Source organism: Sarcophilus harrisii, chromosome 1 (assembly GCF_902635505.1).
Source record: "Sarcophilus harrisii chromosome 1, mSarHar1.11, whole genome shotgun sequence".
Lineage (NCBI taxonomy): Eukaryota > Metazoa > Chordata > Mammalia > Dasyuromorphia > Dasyuridae > Sarcophilus > Sarcophilus harrisii.
The window spans coordinates 511,172-534,451 of record NC_045426.1 but is presented as its reverse complement, the minus strand read 5'-3'; the positions used below and the strand labels follow the sequence as shown (position 1 = coordinate 534,451).

At 52.5% G+C, this 23,280-nt stretch overlaps 2 protein-coding genes across 2 annotated transcripts in view; one reads left to right on the top strand and one right to left on the bottom strand.

Moving 5' to 3' along the window:
- LOC116421488 (probable acyl-CoA dehydrogenase 6) overlaps positions 1-8,994 on the top strand; it is a 31,228-nt gene extending 22,234 nt beyond the window's left edge. Inside the window, exons 7-9 of the mRNA XM_031951232.1 lie at positions 1,042-1,203; positions 1,319-1,469; positions 8,682-8,994. Coding sequence (XP_031807092.1) covers positions 1,042-1,203; positions 1,319-1,469; positions 8,682-8,784 — 416 coding nt within the window. The 3' untranslated portion in view covers positions 8,785-8,994. The remainder of the gene's footprint in view (positions 1-1,041; positions 1,204-1,318; positions 1,470-8,681) is intronic.
- Positions 8,995-10,047: 1,053 nt separating this feature from the next.
- On the bottom strand, positions 10,048-12,787 carry BET1 (Bet1 golgi vesicular membrane trafficking protein). The gene is made up of 4 exons (XM_031951247.1): positions 12,594-12,787; positions 11,481-11,599; positions 11,217-11,273; positions 10,048-10,707 (listed from the first exon to the last, which is right to left on the bottom strand). Exons 1-4 carry the CDS (start codon positions 12,610-12,612, stop codon positions 10,552-10,554), a joined length of 351 nt encoding a protein of 116 aa, XP_031807107.1. The 5' UTR covers positions 12,613-12,787; the 3' UTR covers positions 10,048-10,551.
- Positions 12,788-23,280: the final 10,493 nt, after the last annotated feature.

Sequence of the window (23,280 nt, the reverse complement as noted above, 5' to 3'; positions counted from 1 at the left end):
GCCCGTGTCCCTGCAGGATAGTGTGCCCATGTCCCTGTGGGATGGCGGGCCTGTGTCCCTGCGGGATAGTTGCCCGTGTCCCTGTGGGATGGCGGGCCTGTGTCCCTGCGGGATAGTGTGCCCGTGTCCCTGTGGGATGGCGGGCCTGTGTCCCTGCGGGATAGTGTGCCCGTGTCCCTGCGGGATAGTGTGCCTGGGATGGCAGGCCTGTGTCCCTGCAGGATAGTGTGCCCGTGTCCTTGTGGGATGGCGGGCCTGTGCCCCTGCGGGATAGTGTGCCCGTGCCCCTGCGGGATAGTGTGCCTGTGCCCCTGCGGGATAGTGTGCCCGTGTCCCTGTGGGATGGCGGGCCTGTGTCCCTGCGGGATAGTGTGCCCATGTCTCTGCAGGATAGTGTGCCTGTGCCCCTGCAGGATAGTGTGCCCATGGTCCTGTGGGATGGTGCCTACCTCCAGTCCATGGAGATTTTTATCTCAAAGTCCCCACGTGTTCCACAGCCTGTAAGTGGCACAGCCTCTGTATCAGAGCTAACGGTGGGGGGCTGTCCAAACTGGAGCACACAGAAGGGGGGGGATTTCGGTAGTTCCTGCCACGTAGTAAACACGCTTGGTCCCTCCCCACTGTGCGCCAGGCCCCGCTAAGTGCTTTTTCCCAGGGGATCTCGTGTGGTCGTTGAAGGAGGGCAGGAGAGTGTGAGGCTGTCCCAGCAGTTCGCACCTTTGCCAGTCGCGGGGAGACACGGGGCTTGCTCAGCCTGGGCCCCCTGCCCTTCTCAGGGCGTCTACAGGGCCCTTCTCCCTCGTATTCCTGCCCACTACGAGGCAGCTTGACTTGGTCTTCTGGTTCCGGGCCATCTTTCCACAGTGGGGCTGAGAGCTCAGCTGAGACTCCCGTGGTTCTCGGCAGGCTTGGGGGACTCCCAGCCGGGGCCAGGGCTCGGTTTGTTCGGGCTCTGTCACCGTCCATGGCCAGCAGCCCCCGAGGTGGGGAGGGCCAGCGGCCGCCGCTGGAAGCCCCCACGCCGCTCTCTCTGTCCCTCAGTGCTGAGCCCGCTGACCAACATCATCCAGCAGACCATCGAGTACGCCCGGGACCGCGTGCTCTTCAACAAGCGGCTCCTGGACAACCAGGTCGTGCACTTCCGTCTGGCCGAGCTGGCCACCGAGGTGGAGCTGCTGCGCTCGCTGCTCTACCGGACCGTGGGTGAGCGGCCGGCCGGAGGAGGGGAGGGCTCGGGGTCTGCGGCTCCCCCAGGCCGGCTCCCCCAGGCTCCCCCGGGGCGGCTCCTCCACACTCACCTGCGGCTCTCCATCTCCAGCCCAGTGCATGCGGGGCCACGACGTCACCAAGCTCGTGTCCATGGCTAAGCTGAAGGCTGGGCGTCTTTCGCGGGAGGTGACGGACAGCTGTCTCCAGTACTGGGGGGGCGTGGGATACACCCACCAAGCCTTGGTCAGCAGACTCTTCAGGTGAGCTTGGATCCGTGGGACAGGAACTTCCCTCCCTTCGCCCGCCTCCCAGCCTTCCCAAGTTCAGCGATGGGAAGGGGAGACGGGGGTCCTCCCGGGGCTCTCAATATCCTTGCAAGGCCAAAAGCAGGGAACCCCATGAAGCAGAAAGGCACTTCCAGGAGAAAGTGGCAGCCGGGGCTAGAACACAGCATAGGGCTGGAGAAAACAGCTGCCGTCCTTGCAGACTTATTTTCCGGAGTCCCTCAGTTCCAAGGGAAACAGAGAGGAGACCCGAACTGAGCCCAGATCTCAACAAGGGAAGGCGTTTGAGGGGGTCTTAGAAAATATGGGAAAAGAAGTGAACAGAACTGAACAGGGGCAGGGAGAGCAAGCTCATTCATTCATTCATTCATTCATTTAAGGGATTGGAATAGATCCGAAATTCCACTGGTCTGGAAAATTCTCCTCAATGCAAGTTAGGACCCAGACCATCATTATCTTCTTATAGCATTGCTTGGGGCATTCAAAGGTAAAATGACATGACCAGGATCACACAGTCAACATGTTAGGGGCAAGAGCTGGAATTAGGTGTTGCTGGCTGCCTCATTTTGTCAAGACCATAAAACTCAATGGCTAATTAACTAAATTAGTCAAAATGAAGAGAGAAAAAGCAAACTGCACAAAAATTGTAATGATATGGAAGAATTCACTCTGAACAGTGCCAAAATTATTTTTAAAAATTTTTGAATATTTTATTTTTCTATTTCAGGTAAAAACAATTTTTAATATTCGTTTTTAAAACTGTGGATTTCCTAATTTCCTCCCTCTCCCTACTCCCACTTCCTGAGACAGTGTGCAGTCTGACAAAGGGTATGCATGTACAGGCATGCAAAACATATTAGTCATGTTATAAAAGAAAATGCAGATCCAAAGAAAAAAAAGGTGAAAAAGTCTATTTCAATCTGCATTCCGACTCGATTAGTTTTCTCTGGAGGCAGATAACATTTTTCCTCATGAATCCTTTGGGGTTGTCTTGGATCACTGGATTGCTGAGAATAGTCGAGTCATTCCCGGTCTTCCCCACAATATGGCTGGTATTGTGTACAATGTTCTCCTGGTTCCATTCTCTCAGTGAAGAAATTGTGAAGGAATATTACATGCCACCAAATGTCAGAAATAAATCCTATTTTATAAAGGATGCACATCTATAAAAAACAAACTAAATTGAGAAAAACAAAAATATCACTCAAAATAATATTGGAAAAAACCTGAACAGCTCATTATTGAATTGCCACATTACACAAAAATAAAAACAAAATCATAAAATCTGGAGAGATGTTGAAGTGAATTCTATCAGACATAGGATGAATGATCCCAGCATTGTATAAGTTGCTTTTGTAATTACATAATGCATAGTTATTACATAATTAGAAAAGGCTTTCTAAAATAAAATTTCCATTCATATTAAAACCAACCAACACACCCCAAACATACAGAATTAGATGGGTCCCCACGCTCCCCATGGCCTTAATGACACCTGAGCACTAGCATTCCATCTCATGGGGAAAACGAGCTCTTTTCTATTTGGAATCAAGATCACAAAAAGATTGTCACTTGGACCATTCAGTGAAGACAGGAAAACGACAAACTCGGAAATACGGAACTAGGGAGAGACCTCAGTGGCCTAATGGCTCAACCCATTCATGAAATGTTTGTTGTCCCCAACGACTGACCTTAAAACCTTGCTTTAAACCCTGTGATGGGGGAAAGTCCTCCTCCTCCTGAGCAAACTGTCCTACCTCGGGGCAGTTCTTGGCAGAGAATTCTTCCGACAGTCAGAGCTCAGGCTCTGACTCTCCCCTTCCCCGCTCCCCACTGCTCCTGGTTCTGGGCCCACGTCCTTGAGTCTTCCCTTTTCCAGGCCAAAGAGGTTGGTTGTAAAGGGCAAAGAACTTGGGAGCCTTCCCTATCTTGGCTCCCCAGGGCAATGTGAACGCCTACCAAAAAATCACAATATGCCAGTTTGGACCCAGGAGACACTGGATGGCCTCCAAGATGTCAATGTCCTTCCTCAACGTGACTCACAGAGCAAAGAACAAAGTCTACATGTTCTGGCTTTTGGCTATCACCTGCTTGTCCCAAGACTCGGAGCCTCCCCGAGCGCAGGATCCAAATGCATCCTCCCTCTGGTGGGACACCGTGTTACTCCTCAGATTTAGAACCCAGATCTCTGTCAGAAGGTAGACTATCAAAAATTACCAACCCACCTGCCATCTTTGTAACTTGTGTCCCTGCTCAATCTGGTCCAAAGTTCAAGTCTTTGAGATCTTTCTCAGACGCTGACTTTGCCACACAGAACATTAGCTATCCTGCAGTTCTGTGTCAACTGAAAACTTGATCTGCATCCCAGATGTACCTTTGTCCAAGCCACTATAAACAATTTCAAAAACAGGCCCAACGAGGCATCCCGGGGCGCTCCATAAGACACCTCCCAGGCCTTTAATGACTACTCTTTGTAGCCACGATCTCAAACCACCCATGAATGCATCTATAACATCCCAGCTGGATGAATCTAACTGCAGTTGCCAGGGAGATCTCAATAATCTCGGAAATGCAGGCAACACCACTCTGATGGCAGAAAAGCTGGCTTGAAGCTTAACTTCCAAAAACAAAGATCTTGGCACCTGGTCCCCTCGCTTCCTAGCACAGAAAGGGAAAAGAAAAGGAAGCAGTGTCAGACTTTGTATTCTTACGCTCAAAGAGCACTGCGGATGGCGACTGTGACCATCGCCCCTTGCAAGGAAACTATGGCAAATCTGGACGACAGGCTGAAAAAGCAGAGTCGCCTTGCCCCCCAGGTCCATATAGGCCTGTTTAGTAGCGGTGTACGGCTGGGAGAGTTGGACTGTAAGAAAAGCTGAGCCGCAGAAGGGGCCCTCGCAGACCGGTGCTGGAGAAGACTTCTGAGAGTCCCCTGGGCAGCAGGAAGATCGAGTCAGTTAATATGTGCAGAAATTAAATCAGGCTGCTCACTGGGAGGCCAGACACTGAAATGCTCTGGCCACATATTGGGAAGGCAGGACTCTGATGCTGGGAAAGGCTAAAGGGAAAAGGAGGTGACAGCAGAGGAGGAGATGGGCAGAAAGAGTCCCTGACGCAACGGGCAGGAGCTCGGACAGATTGTGTAGGGCAGAAGGGCCTGGCCTGCTGTGGGCCAGGAGGTTGTGAAGGGTCAGAAGACTGAATGGCCAAACAATAAGAAGTGACCCTGCAGTAAAGAAGGTGGTGTTACAGGAGTGAGGGGCGGCAGTGGCTGTTCAGTCATTTCAGTTGTAACTCTTTTTTCCAGCCCAGGTCAAGTTGGTGGGCTGTTGGGTTGTCTATCTCACTTGGGTAAAAGGAGTCCGGGGGGGGGGGGGGGCAGGGGGGTAGCGTCCAGGCAAGTCAGCAGCACATCCTGCATCAGCAAGCTGGCAGGAGGCCCCAAACCTCAGCTCAGGTGAGTGACCAAGGCCCCACTGCCCTAGTGCAGTCCCAGGTGGGCTGCTCCCTCTTCTCACTGACCCTGGTCTAGCACCAGTCCTCTCCCCAATCTTGCACATCACCAGGGTCCTGTGCCATGGTCCCAGTACAACTCCAGGCCTCCTCAAAACCTTTCCCGTAACACCAGTGCAATAGAAGGTCAGCTGGCAGGCCTTTCCATAGCACCAGGTGAAGGGTCCCTCCATAAGGGTTCCTCCATGGTACTTGTACAACTTCGACAAAGAGCTGGGAACAGCAGTCCAAGGTCCAAGAAGCTTAGGACAGCTCCTCTTCCACATGGGAGCAGAGCTGAACAACAGAGGCTGGAAAAGATGGGGGGGGGGGGGGGGGGAAGAACCCAACCATAGAAGGACAGTATGGTGACAGGGAAGATCAAGCACAAACTCAGAAGAGGACGATATCAAAATACCTCCATTCAAAACCTCACAGAAAAATGTGAATTGAATTCAGGTCCAAAAAGAACTTCTCAAAGAAGTCAAAAATTGAGCAAAAGAAAAATTGGGAAAACAAATGAAGCTGATACAAAGGAATCATGAAAACCTTGATAAAAGTTGCACAAGGAATAGGAAAAATGCACAAAAATGTACTAAAAAACCCAACTCCTTAAAAAATAGAATTGGCCAAATGGAAAAGGTTAAAAAAAAAAACTAAATGAAGAAAATATATTTTTTTTTTAAATTAGAACCGGACAAGTGGAAGGTAATGACACAAAGTAATAGTAAAATATTGGGAAAAAAAAAGTAATAGCAATCATGACCTCAGACAAAGCAAAAGCAAAAATAAATCTAATTAAAAGAGTTAAGGAAACTACATCTTACTAAAAAGAACTATAGACAATGAATTAATATCAATACTAAACATATATATACCAGTTGGTAAAGCATCCAAATTCTTAAAGGAAAAGTTAAATTACAGGAAGAAATAGCTCATGGGGGACCTCAGCTTTCCCTCTAAGAACTAGATAAATATGACCACAAAATAAACAAGGCAGAAGAAGATGAATAAAATTTTAGAAAAGTTTTCTATGATGGACCACTGGAGGAGAAATGACTGGGAATGAAAAAGAATACTCCCTTGTCTCAGTGGTACATGGCACTTACACTAATATTGACCAAATATTAGGACTTCACAATCAAATGTACAAAGGCCTTTTTAGGTCATAATGCAAAAAAAAAAAAAAAATTTAATTACTTTGAAAAAAGGGCAGTGGAAACAAAAATGAAAATTTAATTGAAAACAAAATAATCTAATCCTAAAAAATAAGAGTCAAAGAAGAGATCATAGATCATAATTTCATCAAAGAGAATGACACACCAAAATTTATGGGATGCAGCCAAAACAATACTTAGGGGAAAACCTTAACATCAATAAAATAGAGAAAGAGTAAATCAATAAATTGGACATGCAACGACAACAACAAAAACAAAAACAAAAACACTTAGCAAAAAACAGGCAGTTTTCAAAGGAAGAAATCAAAGTTAGCTATAGTCATATCAAAAAATATATATTCTAATTAATGCATATAAAAACAACTCTGAGGCACCATCTCACCCCTATCAGATTGATTCATATGACAGAAAAGGAAAATGATAAATGCTGGAGAAGATACGGAAAATTGGGACACCAACAGTGGTGGAGCTGGGAACTGACCTAACCATTCTGGCGAGCTAGGGTCATCAAATTATGGATATCCTTTGAGTCAGCAATACCACGGCTACATCTGTATCCCAAAGAGATTTTTAAAAGGGAGGAAATGACTTATTTGTAAAAAAATAAATAGATATTTATATATTTATTTACAGCAGTTCTTTCTGTAGTGGCAAAAAATTGGAAATTGATGGGATTCCCATGAGCGCCAGAAGCATTGTACAGTCACGGCAACATTGTGCAATGATCGGCAGGGAACGACTTCGCTCTTCTCAGAAACACGATGACTTAGAACGATTCTGAAAAACTCGTGATGGAAAATGTCGTTCACTTCAGAAAAAGAATTGATGGGGTCTGAAGGCAGAGCCCACGATTTCCACTTTCTTCTCTGATTTACTGTTTCTTCTTTTGTAACATGACTAATGGAAACGTTTCACTGACTGCACATGTACAACATACATCATATTGCTTATCATCTTAGGGAGGAAGAAAGGGAGATGGGGAAAATTTGGAACTCAAAATAGCAGCGCAGTGGACACAGCACCAGCCCTGAAGCCAGGAGGACCCGAGTTCAAATCTGGCCTCAGACATTTAACACTTCCTAATTGTGTGACCCTGGGCAAGTCACTTAACTCCAACTGCCTCAGCAAAAGAAAAAAAAAAATTCTAAGACCATTGACCTTGCACGTAATTGAAAAGAAAAACTATTTTAAAAATAAATCAGGAATACCCTGCCTTTAGAGGGTATCTCGTGCTCACAGGATACTTTTCTCATATAGTGCCAGTAAGGCCTCCCCCATTTACAAGTGGGGAAACTGAGGGTTGCTCAGCATTGTCCTACTGGAAGCCCAAGAATCCTGACTCCAAGCCCATCACACTCGGCCCATCCCCCACCCTGGGGTTCAGGGTCTGAATCGCCCTCACAGAAGCTGGGAAACCAGCGTTTCAGGGGATTATGTTGCCATGGATTCTGTTCTGCTCAAGCCCCAAGGGGTGTCTACGCTTCTCACAGCTGAGCGGACTCGCCAGCTCCCTCCTAGGTCCTCTTGGATCCTCCCCAAATATTCATATTTATATATATGTGTGTGTCTCCTACCCCCCCCCCCCCCCCACATCCTCCCCAACCCAGAATCTAACAGTGGGCCAGAATTTACGGAGCCCTTTAAGGTTTACAGTTACTATCTCATGTGATTCTTATGACAGCCCTGGCAGGTAGGGATTGATATTCCCATTTTACAGACAAGGAAACGGAAGCAGGCAGCGTCAGTGAAGTGACCGTTGTCCCATGGCCCCATCGACTACCAGACACTGGCAGGGGCAGCCCCTCCCTCCTCTGGGCCTGGTGAATTCAGGTCCCCTCAGGCTGGACAGCGGGACCACCCACAGGCTCCCAGGCCGGGGCTGCTCTCACGGCTGGAGGCTGCTTCCCGATACCAAGCACAGCTTTTGGGGCAGACTCTGTGCCCTCCCCCAGGGGAACCCCGGACCCAAAGCCCTTTGGCCCCTCTACATTCCAGCCCCCTCAACTCTAGCTGAGGCAGCCAGCACCTGGGAGCTGGCCACGGGGCACTCACCTCCTGAAGCCGGGTCCCACGGAACCGTGGCTCCGTTTGGGGCTGAAGCAGCGGAGGGTGTGTCGGTGGGGCTCAAAAGGAGATTAAAGAGGCCCCAGGACGCTGCAAGCGGGGGAGGGTCAGGTGGGACCCTTGTGGGAGATCCATGTCTCCTTGAGGGAGCTGCAAGACGCGCTTTGGGCCTGGCTCTCTGAGCCACAGAGATCCAGAGTTCAGAAGGACCACGATGCAAAGCATGTGGGAGGATGGACCAGGTGCAGGGCACTTGTGGGTGAAATGGCTGGCGTGGGGCGCTCTGCGCAGCTTCACGTGTGGGCCAGGAAGGGGCCGGAGAGAATCGGGAACTCCAAAATTAAAAAGCATGTTAAAAGTAGATTTCTTTTTAAAAATGGCCCGTCTGGATTGGCGCGGCCCTGGTTGGCCCACAGAAGCCCTTCCTAACTCGACGCCTGTCCCCTCCTTTCAGAGACCTGAGACTCGTCTCCATTGGAGCGGGCGCTGACGAAGTCATGCTCTCCATCATATGCAAGTACATGGACACACTTCCCAGGACCAAATCGGCAAAATGACGCCTTCCCGGGAACTGGTCAGGCCGCCCTGGGCCTGCCTGGCCCCTCAGAGGAGACCGAGAAAGGCGCCAGGCAAAGGCCCCCCCAACGACGGTCTCTATACGCTGAAGGAATAAAGGACCCCTTGAAGCTCCCTGTTGTGGAGTATTTATTGGACCTCTCCCACAAATCATCTTGGGGAGACTCTGAGGGGGAAACATGACCTTGAGGAGGCTGGAGGCAAGGGCTCCTTTCAGAGGTCCTGGTAGAGAGCCAGACCCACCCAGGCCAGTGCAGGCTCGGGCCTCCTAGCTGCACCCCGCCCCCCTTCTCAGGGGATCTGCCGGGGAAGGCCCTGTCCCTCCTTGGAGGCTCTGGGTGAGATGGGGCTCAGGGGCAGTCCGGTCTTGGGTCACCTCTCAGGAAGGACACTAGCAAGTGGGCAGCCTCCCACTGAGGCCGACCAGGGGCAGGACAACAAACTGAGGCACACTGAAGGCACAAAATGCCTGGCACTGGTGAGGTGAGGGAGGGTCAGGGAAGGGGCTGTGTCTTAAGCCAAATGTGCGGGTACCATGTCTGGAGGGGCAGGGACACTGCTGAAGGCAGCAGGGCCAGGAGGCTGGCCGGTCAGCGCAGCCTGACTGCAAGGGGCTTTGAGACATCTCCCCTGGGAAGTCACTCACGACCCCCCAAACAGGCAAATTCGGCCCTATCCATGAGTCCCGCTGCCTGCTGTCCATGGCCCATCCTGAGAGGTCCAGCACCACATCTGCCATTCAGGCCTCACCCCAAGGGGAAAGGTGAGGGGCCCTCAGGGGGAGAGGGGGGCAGGGCCACAAAGAAAACCTAAGGGGGAAGATTTCCACCAAGTAACCCAGTGTCCACTCAGGCCACGATGACTGGGAAGGGGCTGGGAATAACCCCTTATTAAGCACCCACGAGGTGCCTGGCCCATCATTATCCCACTGCAAGGTCGAAGCCATGATGCCCATTTTACAGAAGAGGAAGCTGGAGTCAGCAGAGGTGCCCTGATGGCTGCCAGCCTCCTGGGAGCAGCCGGCCAAGTTACAGCGGGCAGCAGGAAGATGCTCTTGGGGGGGAGGGGGCAGTCTGCATCCCTGGGGGGCATTTCCCTCTCCAGGACAGAAATGAGTTGTGACTCAGTGGGTCCATCCCACCACCATATGTTCTGACCACAGAAGGAGGCAGACAGACCCCAACTGCTCCCTCAATTCCAGGGTTTTCACCCTAAAACAATCTGACAAGCATCTGGCCACCAGCTCGTGTTGCTTTTAAAGCACATTTATTTGTAGACTCCCTCTGAGGAAGTTGGGTCGGTCACTTCCGGGGGCTCTGCTGCCATCCCCCTCCTCTCCACAAGGAAACGGCGGCGTCTGGGAAGACCGCAGTATGGGCCGAGCTGGATCCCTGGACTCCTCCGCTGCCCCACGATGCGGCCACCAAAGGCGGAAGGGAGGGCCGGCCGCCAGAGAAATTCAGCGTTCCTCACCGGCCCGCCTGGCTGGGGTCCTACCCACAATGCCCCCCACCGAGGTATCTTCTGGAAGGAATGTTGGAGAGAAGAGGAAGGCGGGACCAACTTCACGGGAACAGACGGGGCGGGTGGCGAGGGGCAAGGGGTCCGTCAGGCAAACTGTCCGCCCGGACCCCCGAGGCTCCCCCGAGCCCAGATGTGGGCACTCTCGGCCCCGGGCCGCGGGGACCCCCATGGGAGGGGGAGGTGGCTGCCCCCCCGCACCAGCTGGAGCCTCGCAGCCGCCGGCATCACCTCAGGCGGAGGATCCAATAAATGACAAAGAAAACAAAGAAGGAGAACAGGACCATGTAGGCCAGGAGCTTGGCCTGGCTCCCCCGGGACAGCACCTTCAGCCTCCCCATTGTCTGGCTCAGAAAGCCGGTCGTTGAGTCGAACTCGGAGTCCTGCAAGAGGGAGGCAACCGGGTCAGGGGGCGGGGGGGCCCGGCGAGGAGGCTCTTCTGCAGAACGCGGGGGCCGAGGCTCCCAGCTTGGACCCCCGGCCAGGGCCCCGGGGGGGACTCACCCGGAGCCACGAGCCCTTCCCCTCCAAGAGCACCAAGGGCCCTGGGGGCGTCAGGCCCGCTTTCTGGGAACCCCCAGGGGCCCAGTTACCGCCTTCCGCGGGTAGGACGGCCAGCAAGGGAGGCCAGTGAGGGGCTACGGGCAGAGACCCGAGTGGGGGGTCTGGCTCAGGGGCTCCCCCAGCAAGCCCCATAGCTAGGGGACCCAGAGGTCTCCCGTCCCCCCACTCCTGGGACCCCCAGAGTGTCCCCTTCACTATCTGTCTACCAGATGCCTGAGTGCGGAGCCCTGGGCGGGAGACCCCCCCTCGGGAAGGGCGGCAGCAGCCCCGGGGACCTCCGTGACCACGGCCTCACCCCCGCCCCACCCACGGGCCGCCCAGGACTCACCATCTCCGCCAGCATCTTGTTCTGGTGCTTCACCTCGTGCCCTATTTCGATGGAGAGCTTGGGGGAGACGAGAGACAGACCCGCATCAGGAGGCGCCCGAGGGCCCCCCGTCCCCGCGTCTGCTCGGGCGCTTGGGAGTCAGAGGTCAGGGCAAAGGGGACGCGGCGGGCACGGGGCCAAGCGCCCCCGGGGGGAGGGGAGCGGGGCGGGCTCCGCCCCCAGAGCGGCCCCCTCCCCCCATGGGCCTTGAGGCCGCGCACTCACCGACTTGATGGCCGTCACCTTGGTGCGCAGGCTCTCCGTCAGCCGGTCATTCTCCTCCTCGAAGGAGCTGTAGCCGCTGTTGGCGTAGCCGTGGTGCCCGGGGGGCGGCGCGCCTTCACCTGGCCGGCAGGGGAGGTGTTGGCCCCGCCCAGGGCAGGGACCCCCTAACCCTCCCTCAGACCCTCCCGCGGGCGTCGGCCCTGGAGCCTCCCCACCCCCGCCCTCCGGCCCGGGCATGCAGTGGGCGCTTAATGAGTGCTGGGAGCTGCCTTCTCCGGGCAGGCCTCGGCCATCTGAGAAATGGGCCCATCTGGGGCCCGGCGCCCGACTACGGAACCAGAATGTGCAGACTTCCCCCCCCCCCCCCCCCCCTGGAGGCTCGAGTCTGTGCGCACACAGTGGGCGTCTTTTCTTCCCTTAATCTGTGAGAGGGCGGAAGGGTCTCCGAGTTTTACTGACCCCTTGGGGGGTTTTCCCTTTGGGCTGAGGCCAAAGTGGTGACCCAGAGGGTGAGCAAGGGGGCTGTCAGCCCGTCCGCCGGCACCCATTAAGCACCTACTGTGCGCTGGGCGAAGGGCCAGCTGCCCCTGCCCCTCCCCCTCCCCTCCTACAGGAGTCGGGAGGCATTTAGGGTCCTGCCTCCTATAGGAGGGTTAGGAGAAAGGCAGGGGGAAGGGGGAGTACCTCAACCCCTGATTTACAACCTAAGGGGGAGGAGCTGGGGGAGCTGCTGCCGGCCACGGGTCACTTCGGGCCAGGGGTCCGGCCCGACACGGTGCGGAGGGGACACCGGGGACGGGCGGAGGGAGGCCGGGAGGACCCCCCTTCACAGCTGGGGAAACTGAAGCGGCGAGGGGGCGGGGCCCGGGCCCGCCCAAGCCTGGGTGCGCCCCTTACCCGGCTCTCTCCAGCCCCTCAAGGCGCCCCGCCCCCATCGTGCCGCCCCCTCCTTTCAAGACCCAGCATTCCCCTGCCTCCTCCCTCCCCCACCTCCGCCTGCCTCGGTTTCCCTTCCGGTCAAGAAGCCCCGCCCCCAGGTTTCTCTCAAGTCCCAGGAGCCCCTCGTCCTTCGCCCACCCTTGCTTCCATCTCCCTGACCTCTACCCCACTCACCGAGGCCCGCGCGCCGCATCGTAACCCCCAAACCGAGGAGCCCCAAGTTTGTTCTGCGCTCCCGCCACGTCAGCGCCTCAGTCTGCGCGGAGTGATGACGCCAGGGTGCGCGCGGCGGAGAAACCAGCTCGAGAAGCGAGCCCGCGGGGGCGGGGCTCCCCGGGGCTTCTGGGAAATGTAGTCCAACGAAGGAGCCGCGAGGCTTCTGGGAAACGTAGTCCAGGAAAAGCTGGGGCAACCGTGGTGACTCCTGAGAAGTTGGAAGGTGGCCGGGCGGAGAATTTCCCACCCGGGCCGGAACGTGCGTGGAGAGCTCTCCCGGGGAATCTCCCAGGCCAGCCCCGTGGTCACTCCCGTCCCCCCCAGGTGCCCACGGCCCCCATCCCTCCCACGTGCTTGTGCTCCCCCCTCCTTACTGCTGGGGGGAGGGGCTCACTTCCCTTTATCCTCTGTGTGTCTGCGGTAAATGCCCACTGGCTGATGCACTGAATTTGAGGCGGGGTCTGGAGGAGAGGGGCGGGAAACGAGGCTGGGCCCGTGGGAGCCGGACTGGGCAGGGCCTTCGATGCCCAGATGAGGAGTTGGTTGGCGGGGGGAAGGCTCTTGCTGCTGCTGTTCTGTTTGTCAGTCACGGTCGGTTCTCTGGGACCCCGTGCGGGGTCCCTCCTCCCCCTCCTCCAGCTCGTTTTGCAGACAGGGACCCTGAGGCGCACAGGGCCAAGTGGCTTGTCCCGGGGTTTCAGATTCGCCCTCACAAGCAGGGGTCTCGTGGACTCCCGCACCAGGAGCCCAGCGACCACAAGCTGTTCTAGCGGCCCAGAAGCACCGCCCCGGGCTCCGCGCTCTCGCAAGGCGCCAAGTCAGTGCGTGGGGACAACGGTTCTCTAATGTAGCCGGGATCAGAACCACTGATTAACCCCGAGGAGACGTCGTGGGCCAGAACGTGAAACCGGGCCCTGAGGGGAATCGCGGAGACCGTGGTTAGCTCCAGTGTCGCACTGACTGACTCCCGCAACAAACCGCGGCTTCCCATGACTGAAGGCTGGCGTGTGCGCAGTGCGGGGCGCAGGAGGGAGGAGACCCTGTGCCGCCTGGGACCCCACTTTCCGCTGGAGCTGGGGGGGGGGGGGGGAGAAGGCGCCGTGGGCGCGGCCCCAGCCCTGGGAGCGGACGAATCGGCGGGAGGGCCGATTAATGAATTCTTCTTTTCTTTAAAAGGCCACCTAACTAGGAAAATTGCCTTGTCTTTTACATTGCACTTCCTCATTTACAAAATCTAATTTTCTTTATAGTTTAAAAGGGAAGCAAAAACCATAAAATATAAATGGCTTTTTAAAATGTACCCTTGTCTTCATCTCTGTGTTGTCATAGTTATGAAATACAAAGTAAAGAAAGGGCATTTCTGACTTCATGCAAAATCATTCTGGCTACATGCTTCTCTCACTTGTCCAATGAGAAACTAGGTAGGGTGTTGAGAAAATATGACTAGTTGTGTCTGAATATTATTACCCATGAGATAACCTAAGTAACATTATTGAAAAATAATGGACAGGTTGTAGTAAATTAGCATTTTCCTGTTTTCTTCTATGAAGAATGTGTTGATTTGTACAGCATATGAACCATTTACATTTGGTATGTTTGGAAACTGTGAGGTGTCCAGATGTAAACAGCTGAATACAGTATTGAAATATTTAATGTCCTGGCCCCACAGAAGGTGTTCTCCCCAAGTGACTGGCTCCGGTGCTGGGGGGGGCCCGGAAGTGAGGAAGCCCTGGGGGGGGAGCCCGGAAGTGAGGAAGCCCGGGGGGAGGGGGGGGGCCCGGAAGTGAGGAGCACAGAAGGGCCACGTCTGCCCGGGAGGCCTCGGGCCCTCCAAGAAGCCCAGCGGCCACAGTGGCCCGCGCCCTGTTGTCAGCAAAGCCCTCTAAAGGGCGGCCTGCGCCAGCGCGGGAGCCCGGCTCTGTTCCAGGCAGGGGCGGCCCCGTGATGGTCCCGAGGCGCGCTGCGGAAGCCCCGGAGCTGGGAACGGGAGGCGCGGAGACCCCTGCTCTTCCTTGTCGGGGTCAAGCCCGGAGTCACGGAGGTCTCAGCTGCTTGGAAAGGGCCCCGATGTTCCTGTACCTCCGCAAGCGCTTCCCCAGCGGGGGCGGGAACAGTGAGCCCCGAGGGCGCTGCCCACGCAGCTCCTGCCGTTTCCTTGGGCCCAGCCCAAGGGCAGCCGCCGCCGACGTTCCTGGCTTCCAGAGACACAAGAGATGGACAGACAGAGACAGAGAGACAGAAAAGAGAGAGATGTCCAAACGGGCATTGCCCCCACGTCCTCCGGCCTGTCTCCCCACCCCAACACGACCTCAGATCCCACGCACGGGCGTCTCAAACAAGGAAGCCGCAGCTTTGCCTGAATTTCTACAGGACCATGGCCAGGTCCTCCTTGACCCCTGAGCCAGGTCCTCCCCCCTTGACCTCTGAGCCAGGTCCTCCCCTTGACCCTGAGCCAGGTCCTCCCCTTGACCCCCGAGCCAGGTCCTCTCCTTGACCCTGAGCCAGGTCCTCTCCTTGACCCCGAGCCAGGTCCTTCTCCTTGACCCCCGAGCCAGGTCCTCCCCCCCTTGACCCCTGAGCCAAGTCTCCAGGCTGCTTCCTTACTTGACTGCCCTACTCCACAACTGGACGAGGCTTTCTTCAGCCATCAATACGTTGGCCTTGAATGGGAAAGAGGGCAGTGCCCTTCAGTGGGTCCCGGGGCCACTTGGGGGATCAGGCTCCCCTTTTGATCCCCCCGTGGTCTGACTCACTTTCCTGGGGGAGAAGCTGGGAAACAGGGCTTTCAGACTAGAGAAAAGAGTTTGTCTTCGTACTTTCATTTACCCTAAAAGCAGACTTTTGACCGGGCCGCATTGTCTTCAGTGTCATTTCTACCGGCGAAGCCGCGTCCGTGAGCTGGGCGTCTCGGGGGCAGGGACTTGGGCCTGGATTCCCATCTGGTCTCAAATCTTCCCTAGCTGAGTGACCCCGGAAGTCGGTGACCTCTGCTTCAGCTCCACCAACTGTAAAGTGACTATCAAACTGTCAAAGACATATAAGTAGATAGTACCTGTAAAATGCATGCAAAAAGTAAATGTTGAAAAAGCTGCCAACACCTGCCTTCCAGCGTTGTTGTGTGGACTAAATAGGATTAATTTTTAACAAGTGCTCAGTGCTGTGCCTGGCACGTAGTAGGCCCTTGATACACGCTCTTTTCCCCAATTTTGACGCTTAGTCTTTGAAGAGCCAAGAGTCTGGGGGCAAGAATTCGCTTTTCTAGGGACTCGGGGACTGGCTGTGGGGGAGGCAGAGGCTGCACCTCTGCAGAGAAGGCCGCCAGGTCGGGGCAGCTCCCTTGGACTGTGGCTCCGGGCCAGGCCAGCAGTGTGGGGTGGCCTGGGGCCCCAAGCCTGAGCTGTCCTTGGTAGCAGGGAAGGTGGGCTCCTGGCCCGGACTCTGAGCCATGGTGAGGGTGCGCTGAAAGATTGCTCACAGATTAAATTAACATATACTCTAATGCTTGGGGGCCTGTGCACAAAGATGGGGTTGAGGAGAATGGACCCCGCTCCGGCAGACTGACCTTTCTAACTGATGACCTCTGAAAGACAGCTTTCTGGGGGTCAGTTTCTTCATAGAATAAATGAAGAGGGAGAGAACAAGCATTGATTAAGCACCTACTATGTGCTGGACACAGGGCGAAGGAACTTTTAAAAAACAAAGGTTATCTGGTTCTCATTGCAACCTTTGGGACGCAGGTGCCTTGATTTAATTTTATAGTTAACAAAACTTGAGGCAGACAGAGGTTCAGTGACTTGCCCGGGATCACAGAGAGTAAGTGTCTGAGGCCAGACTCAAACTCGGGTTCCAAGCCTGTTGCCTACTCACCGTGGCACGATTCTGCAGGACACAGTGTTTGGGGCGCGCTTTCTCCTCCCCTCTCTGGCCGAGCCCGATTCTTAGCTAGAAAGGTCCTCCTCCTCCCCTTTGTCACCGTTATCCGCTCCAGCACCGTTCCCCTCATCCCCAGCAGCCTCTCTTTCCTGCTGTTCCCATGAACCACTTGTGGGCGACTCCCTTTGAGAAGCTCTGACAAAAGCAAATCCAGATAATGGAAACCCTAATCCGGACAAAGGCTCGTTTCCCCAGGGGTTGTTCTCTCTGGAGAAAGGTTTGCCAGGATCCTTCTAGTCAGCCTCCAAAGCGTTCAGCCCAGCGTCTGCGGCTTTCCAGGAAATTGTGCCAAGGGAGTCACGGCCACGCGGGGCCTGGACAATTGAGGACATGCTCCTGCGCCGCCCGGGCTCTGTCCCCGGACCGTGGATGATTGTATTCTTGTCATCCTGGGCGAAACCCTGAGCGTTTCATGTTACCATCCGGAGGAGTCCGCTGACTGTGCTGCTCTGGGCTTCTGTCCTCTCCTCCACCCCCGGCGATGCGGGGGATCCTCGTCCCCGGAGGTGGGGGTGACGTCTCCCCAACACTCTCCAGACACTGCCCCAGAGCCAACAGCACCTGCCCGGGAACATTGTCTTCTCCAACCGCCTGCCTTGAATTCAGCCTCCCTAGATTAAAAAGCCCCCACTGGGGAGGTGGGAGCAGGGACAGAGTCAGACTCCTGTCACAGCAGCCAATGGTGGCTTTCTTTGTTGGGGTTTGGGTCAGAAGGGCCCTGTCCAGGACAGGGTAAGGAGGGATCCAAAGAAGGACAAGGAAGTTTGGTGACGGAGCTAGAAGAGAAAACCTGGCCCAGGGATGAGACGCTGTCCACGGTGCTGGCTCGGATACCCAGGAGTCCTGGGAGAGCTCTTGGTGGGTAACTGACCCCCCAGAGTGCTGGTCTCCGGGTCTGCGACTCAGGCTTGTTTCCTCACCGCCCCCTCCCCCATCTCCCAGCCCCCTTCCCTTTTCTCTTCAAAGGCCGCCAAAGCGATGAAAGAATTGCTTTGTCTTCACCTGGCGCGTCTGTTTCCTTCCATTCCTTGTAATCCCAGGGGGCACTGACAGGGCTGCATGACGTTGCCGATATTCTCTCGTTTGAGCCTCCCAACCATCATCTCCATTCTACAGAGGAGGGAACTGAGAAGGATGGAGGTGAAAGGAACCTGACGAGGCTGGTCATGTAGCTGCTAGTTGTCTAAGGATGGATTTAAACTTAGTTTTTTCTGACTCCGGGTGTCATTCTCTCTCCTATACATCATTACAGGGCAGCTATAGTCTCTGTGATTAGAGTGCCAGGCAGGAAATCTTGAAGTCAGAAAGACTTGAATTCAAATCCAGCCACAGACATTTATTATGGCCTTAAGCAAATTGCTTAACTGCTATTTTCCCCTATTTTCTTATGTGTAAAATAGGGATAACAATTGCACCTACCTCTTTGAGGATCAAATGAGATAATATTCATAAAGTGCTTTAGCACAGTACTTAGCACATAGCAGTTGCTCTATAAATGTTACTAATTATTATCATTTTATGTAATTATTGATATAATAAAATAATATTAACTGTTACATAATTATTATCACTGTTATCTCTTATAACCCTCAAACTTTTCAGCTCCACACAGACGGAACACCCAGATGACTTAAGCTGTCCAACACTGGAGTGCCAGATGATGACTCACCCACCTAGAGGACATCAGGCAGAAGTCGTTGGGATTTTGTGGATGGCCTTCCTGTTTGGAGCAGGTAGAGGCCAGTTAACCGTGCATCCGGGGCATTCTGGTTTAGAACAGACTGGACTGAACGCCCTTCAAGGCTCACTCTTAAGTTTCCCTCTTCTCCATGGTTTCTCCTTCTTTCCCCCAGCCTCACAAATGGAAGGAACTTGTACAAATCAGTTCTTGGGAATTGGAACCCATTCACCATCCATTTAAATTCTTACAGTACCAGGCACATGTGCAGAGGGTCTATTTAGTGGAGAGACCACTGAGTCCATTGCCTTGCAGTTCACTCATTGACTCTATGGCTCTGGGGGGGAGGAGGGGTCGCTTAGTTCCTATGAGGGAAAGGAGGGAAGGGGAAAAGAAAGGAGGAGAAGAAGGGAAGAGAAGAGAAAAGAGGAGAAAGTAAGGGAGAAGGGAAGGAAAAGGAGAAGGAATGGAGGAGAAGGGAAGGGAAGGGTGGAAAGGGAATGGAAGGGAGGGCAAGGGGGAGGAGGAGAAAGAAGGGAGGAAAGGAAAGAAAGTAGGAGAGGTGAAAAGTACATAAAGGAGGGGGATTAAAGTCACAGGGCTAGATGAGGTTCAGAGCCAATCAAGATGAGGGGTCTGTGGTTTTTGCCCTGCCAGGGGCTCTGTTGAGTCTTCTTACTAATGATGGGGGGATTTCTCTGGCAAGACATTCTGATGTAGAGGAAATGAGTTCACTTCCACACGGCCATCATTTTCTATGGGATGGGCAGATGACAAGGTTACTGTCATGGGAAATGAGTCACATTTGTTTGGGAAGAAAAAGCCTTCTCTTCTTCATGACACTCTGATTCACACACACGCATTCTCTCTCTCTCTTTCTCTCTTTCACCTCTCACCCCCTTTCATCATAATGCCCTTTCATCAATGCATAATTTAGGCAGGAATCTAGGAAATGGCTTCAGACTGAGGATATTCTCCAGAAACATTCGCATCATGATTGCTTAACAAATAGTTTCTGGTTTTTTCTTCTAAACATTTTCCATTTTCGCCATGCTGCACAAGAAATATCAGATCAAAAGGGGAAAAAACACTAGAAAGAAAAAAACCAAGCACGCCAACTAACAGCAAGAACAACAAAGTGGAAATACTATGCTCTGATCCCCATTCAGTCTCCATGTTTCTCTCTCTGGATGTGGATAGCCCTTTATATCACACAGCTATTGGAATTAGCAAATCATTTCTAACAGACATGAGAGAACTTGGCCTTGCAGTGCTGGGGCTGTTGATTCTTGGCACTCCACTCTCTTGGACTCATTCCAAGAGCCAAATCTCCCTGTCACATGGGAGGCCTCTGGTAGAGTATGTGCCCTGGGGTCATTCTCCTGATTCCTGTTCAAACTGACCAGTTAGGTCCCTCCCTCAACTTTATGTCTCCACAGAGCGCTAGAGATGGCAGCTGGCAGCTGGGAACTCACGGTAGTGCATTAGTTCTCTAGTGTCCACCTACCTCTGTGCGTCTCCTCAGAGCTCTGGAGATGGTACCTTGAGACTGTGGACTCTGTAAAGCATTAGCTTGCTAATGTCCATCTGCCTCTGTGCATCCCACCATTACTGTCAGTTGATATTATTTATTCATCCCCTTTCAGTTAATTTTTAGAAAAGGGTATTCACTAAATCATAAAAAATGACAAAAAAAATTTACCAAAATGCCCCCTTGTACACCCTCCTTGAAAAATCAAAAGTACCTCTGACCCAGTTTACATGAGCACATGTGAGAAATTGGGCTCAAACTTCAAGAGCTCATGGGGGCAAAGGAGTGATCAAACTCCTGGATACTGGAAGGTCCTTGGAAAGTTCTCCTTAGAATTACAGGGTAGCATTACAACATTACTTATATAGCATTATGATGTACAACTTTGTGTGAATGAAGGGAAGAGCCTGATCAAATCCCTTAACTTCTGTCTGCCTTAGTTTCCTCATCTGTAAAATTGGAATAATAACACTTTCCTCCCAGGAGGGCTGTGAGGATCTAATGAGTTGCTATTTGTAACTTGTATTTGTAAAATTTGTATTTTTGTAATTTGTATTTGTAAAGTTAATGTGTTGTATAAATACTAGCAATTAATATTTGTATCATTATTGTCATCTTTGAGATTTTTGCCTTTCAATCACATCAATAAGAGGAAATCTTTTTGTCTTCTTTCCCAGGCTCAGAAATGGGAAATGGTCAATGTTAGGAGAGATGATCAGGGCTGGGAGCCTCTGAAATAACATGAACTTTAGTGGTTCTGTCAGCACCATTGGGTGGTCTCCTACCATTTTTACTCAGTAGCTTTTCTACAGAGAAGGAGGATGCTGGGGCTTCTGGATCATACAGAAGGTCGAAGGAGAGCCAAGGCTGTAGCTACAGCCCAGTATTTTCAGAGCTGCTAACCCACTGTGCTCTGGCTATCTTGACTGGTTGTTCCTTGCTCAGAGGGTCAAAGTACAGTGTGACTGATCAGACCAGTATGAGTTCACAGGTCAGGCACAAATAGTCTGTAGGAACATTAGGACTAGTTATGTCTAAATCTGCACATCTTATCTTTCTTTTGAGCTGCTGCAATTCTCAATTCTGCTTTGCTTGCACACTGACATTTTTGGTATGAGCACAGCATTCTAAGCAGTCCTGTGCTTGCATCTCCCATGTTGTGCAATAGATTTCAGAATTCTTCAGAGAGACCTTGAGAACGTACTTGTATCACTTCTTCTGACCACCTTGTAGTGTTTGCCCTGTGAGTTCCCCATAAAGCAGGATTTAGGCAAATGTAATCTGACGTTCAGACAGTGGGGCCAGCCCAATGGAGCTGTGCTCTCTGCAGTGGAATTGGGGTGCTGGGCAGTTCAGTTCAAGAAAGAACCTCAGTGTCTGGCCCCTTATCCTGCCACGTGAGCTTCAGAATCTTCCCAACACAATTTAAATGGGAGCAATTCAGCTTCCGCAGTGATACCGGTGGATTGTCCAGATTTCACAGGTGTTTTTATGTTTATTAAGTCAGCAGTGAGAGAAAGGGCACAGAGGAAAAGACAGACATGAGAACTGCATCCTCATCTGTTGGAAGACCCATCACATCCTGGAGGAGGCACTGGTTCTGTTTCTCCACAGAGCGAACTACCAAGGGCAGCAGGCGGCAGCTGACAGAGGCACACGAGGCTCCATGTCGAGAGATTGTAGAGGCCCCCCGAAGGGCTTCAAGTCAGACTGAATAAAAGCTTGGCAGGGACCACAGGGAGATTAGACTAGGAGGTTTTTGCCTCTTTGAGATGTACTGACTTTATTCAAAGTACCTCAATAGCAAACAACTTGCTACTCTATGTACCACAAGGAGTAGTCATGTGCGAGTAACAGTTTACTGAAGGCATCAGTGGTCAGTCAGAATTGATGTTAATGGCTCCCCAGATCTCATAATCTCTGAATTGGAAGAAACCTGAAAGTTTCTAATTTAACCCACACCCCAAAAGAATCTCCATCCCAGGTCAGCGGAGCAGGCGTCTGCTCGGAGAGCTCCAAGGAAGGGGAGCCGGCGGCTTCTTAGGCTTGTTTCCCTGTGGAACAGTTAGTGTTCCCACCAGTGTAAGTGTTCAACAACAGTTCTCCTAAAACACATTTATATTTAATTTCCTTATTGACATTTTTTTGTGCGTCAGCCAGCATTTACTAGAAGCCAGGCACTGCATTAAGTGCTAGCCCAGCTAGGTCTGAACAATCAACAAAACAATAGACTATGGCGCAGTTTTCAAAGTGTAAATGCCCTGCTCATGCCTCCAGCACCCTGGACAGCGCCTGTTGCTGGGTAGAGTTTTTCCCAATCTCAGCCTGCTGCTCCCACTCACCCCAGCTGCCTGTTCTCCCTGTGGCTCCACAATGAATAAGCCTAGACCTTCCTCCACACAACCTCCCAAGTACCTGAAGACAGCTCCCCTCTCCATCCTCTCTTCTCCAGCTCTTTCATTCTATAGCTGCTCTTGAAAAAATATTGATTTATTCCTCAAACCCTAGGTGCTTATTGATTTACATATTGCTCTCACAGCTTTGATATTTTGCCTATGATAAAAAAAAGATGCGTTAATCCAAAAAAAAAGTGAAGGATACTTTTTGGTAAAAAAAAAAAAAAAAGAAAGAAAGGAAGGAAGGAAGGAAGGAAGAAAGGAAGGAAGAAAAGAAAAGATATTGATCTCTCACCTCTCACAAGCCACATTGGGCTACCCTGTGCAGACAGAGATTTCTTACGTGGGCACACGCATTGTACCCTTGGAATCTGTGTCCCTACTAACAGCCCCAGATCACATCCTATTTTTGAGCTGCCTCATAATTGGCTGCCTCATCTTGAGCTTGCAGTTTCCTCAGATATCCAGATCCTCCTCAGAACAACTGTTAATCAATACTGTGTTGCATTTAAGAAGCTGATTTTTTATACCCACTGCCTTCCAAGGCTCTGTACCTGGCATCCCCTCTCAGTCCAGCATCCACCCTTAGCACAATCCAACACTGTGTATGTCTGGCCTTCTAATCCTCTTGGCGTATCGCATCCCCAAGTGGGACATGAGCCCCGTGAGGGCAGAGGCTGTGTCCCTTCTCAGTTACTCAGGCTGTTCTCTCTAGTGCAATGTACCAGCCCATGGCACCCCCAAAGTTCAACTCAGAAAGTCATAGAAGTTAAAAGTTGGGGAGAACATCAGTGACCGCCCAGTCCAATCTGTTCCTCTTCACGAGTCTCCATCACACCTAGCTGGATTGAGCTGCAAAGGTGAGCCAGGTGCCTGAACTGACTTCTCCACTGGGCCCCAGAAAGCTACGATTGGAATAATGTGGGTTTGGGATTGGAATTGGGATCTTCATCCTGGAGTGTGTTCTGGTTTGGAGGGTGGATATGAAATGGACTTAGGGTTTGGCCACAGCCTAAAAGAGCAGGAAACCATTAGATGCTTGAGTGGTGATGTTCAGAGTGCTAGGATACAAACCTGGGGACCCTTCTGTCGGTTGGAGCTTGTGGC